Source organism: Protobothrops mucrosquamatus, unplaced genomic scaffold (assembly GCF_001527695.2).
Source record: "Protobothrops mucrosquamatus isolate PMUCROS unplaced genomic scaffold, P.Mucros_1.0 scaffold3252, whole genome shotgun sequence".
In the NCBI taxonomy this organism is placed as follows: domain Eukaryota; kingdom Metazoa; phylum Chordata; class Lepidosauria; order Squamata; family Viperidae; genus Protobothrops; species Protobothrops mucrosquamatus.
This window is the reverse complement of record NW_015389246.1, coordinates 60,836-62,096: the sequence shown is the minus strand read 5'-3', so window position 1 is coordinate 62,096 and position 1,261 is coordinate 60,836. Positions and strand designations below refer to the sequence as shown.

General features: G+C 61.1%; 1 protein-coding gene across 1 annotated transcript in view; it reads left to right on the top strand.

Annotated features, from left to right (window-relative positions):
* Positions 1–430: 430 nt before the first annotated feature.
* The window catches only part of NET1 (neuroepithelial cell transforming 1), a 24,625-nt gene continuing 23,794 nt past the window's right edge, over positions 431–1,261 (top strand). The window contains exon 1 of the mRNA XM_015826721.1: positions 431–523. Coding sequence (XP_015682207.1) covers positions 431–523 — 93 coding nt within the window. The remainder of the gene's footprint in view (positions 524–1,261) is intronic.

Sequence of the window (1,261 nt, the reverse complement as noted above, 5' to 3'; positions counted from 1 at the left end):
AACGGCCACTTCTCCACACCTGCTCGCAAGCTCTCCTGCCCGGCCGACAGAGCCCCTGCGGGGGGGGGGAGAGGACTCCGAGGCGCATGCGCCGCTCCCCGAAACCCCGCCGCTGCCCGTCCCTCCCTCCCTCCCTCCTACTCAGCCAAGGTGCGCGGGCAACCTGAGAAGGGGGCGGAGCCCTCCCGCCCCCGCAGCCAATGGCTCCCCGGCAGCCGAAGCCGCGCCCCTGCTGCGGCCACGCCCCCGCCTCTTGGAGCGCGGCTCCTGGCGCCGCGGGGCTCAGTCGGCGCAGAGATCACCTGGCGCCGGTCATGCGGCTCCTGCTTTCGCCCCGCCGGGAAGCGCCGGGTATCGGCGCGGGCCAGTAGGCGCTGGATTAACGGGGACGCTGGTGGGGAAGGGGGGCCCGCGCTAGCAGCCGGAGGCCATGGTAGCGCACGATGACGCCGGCGGGCTGCTGCCCATTAAGCGGACTATCCGGGTGATCGACGCGCAGAACCAGACCTTCCGCGAGCAGGAGGTAAAGCGGGCCGTGCAGATCTTCTCCAGTCCGGGCTTGCAGCCGTCATGCTGCCTGGCTGCCGTCTGCGGCTGCCGTCTAAGGTCGGGCGCTGCTGACTCAGCTCGCCCGGGGCCGCAGCCGGACGCGTGGGAAGTTTCGGGCGCGGGGAAGGAAACCCAGCCGCGCTTTCGGACGGTCTGGCCAAGCTCGGCTTCCCCCAAGGGCCGGATCCGAAGCTTTCGAAACGAGCCGCGCTTGCAAACCCCCCCGCCCTCGCTTTCCCTTTTGCAAATCACTTTTTTAAAAAATAATAATAATTATTATTTTATTACATTTCTGCGCCCACCGTCGCCGCTTCCGAGGTGACCCCGGCCGGCTTGCGACAGGCTGCAGTTTTGGCATGGTGTGGCTTGTGTCAAACGTGGGTCCTTCTCCCCCCCCTCAAAAAAAGGCTGCCCTGGTGAGAGTTTTTTGTGTGTTTTTTTTAAAGCCCTTCCACCTGGGTTTCTCTCCCCTCTCCTTTTTTTTTTTTTAAAAAAAAGTATTTTTAACATTGGCTTTTTTTTTTTAAAGTGGGATTGTTAGCTGCAGCTGCTTTGGAAAAGGCTAAAAAAAGGAGGATTTTTCCTACCACGTTGCTTTCAAAGGAACTTTTGAAGCAAGTGAGTCTTAGTCAGGGGCCTGGGGGGGGGTATGACTTGTTCTCCCTGTCCTGCTCATCGTGTATCATCCCTGCAATTAAAATGAAGGGGGGGG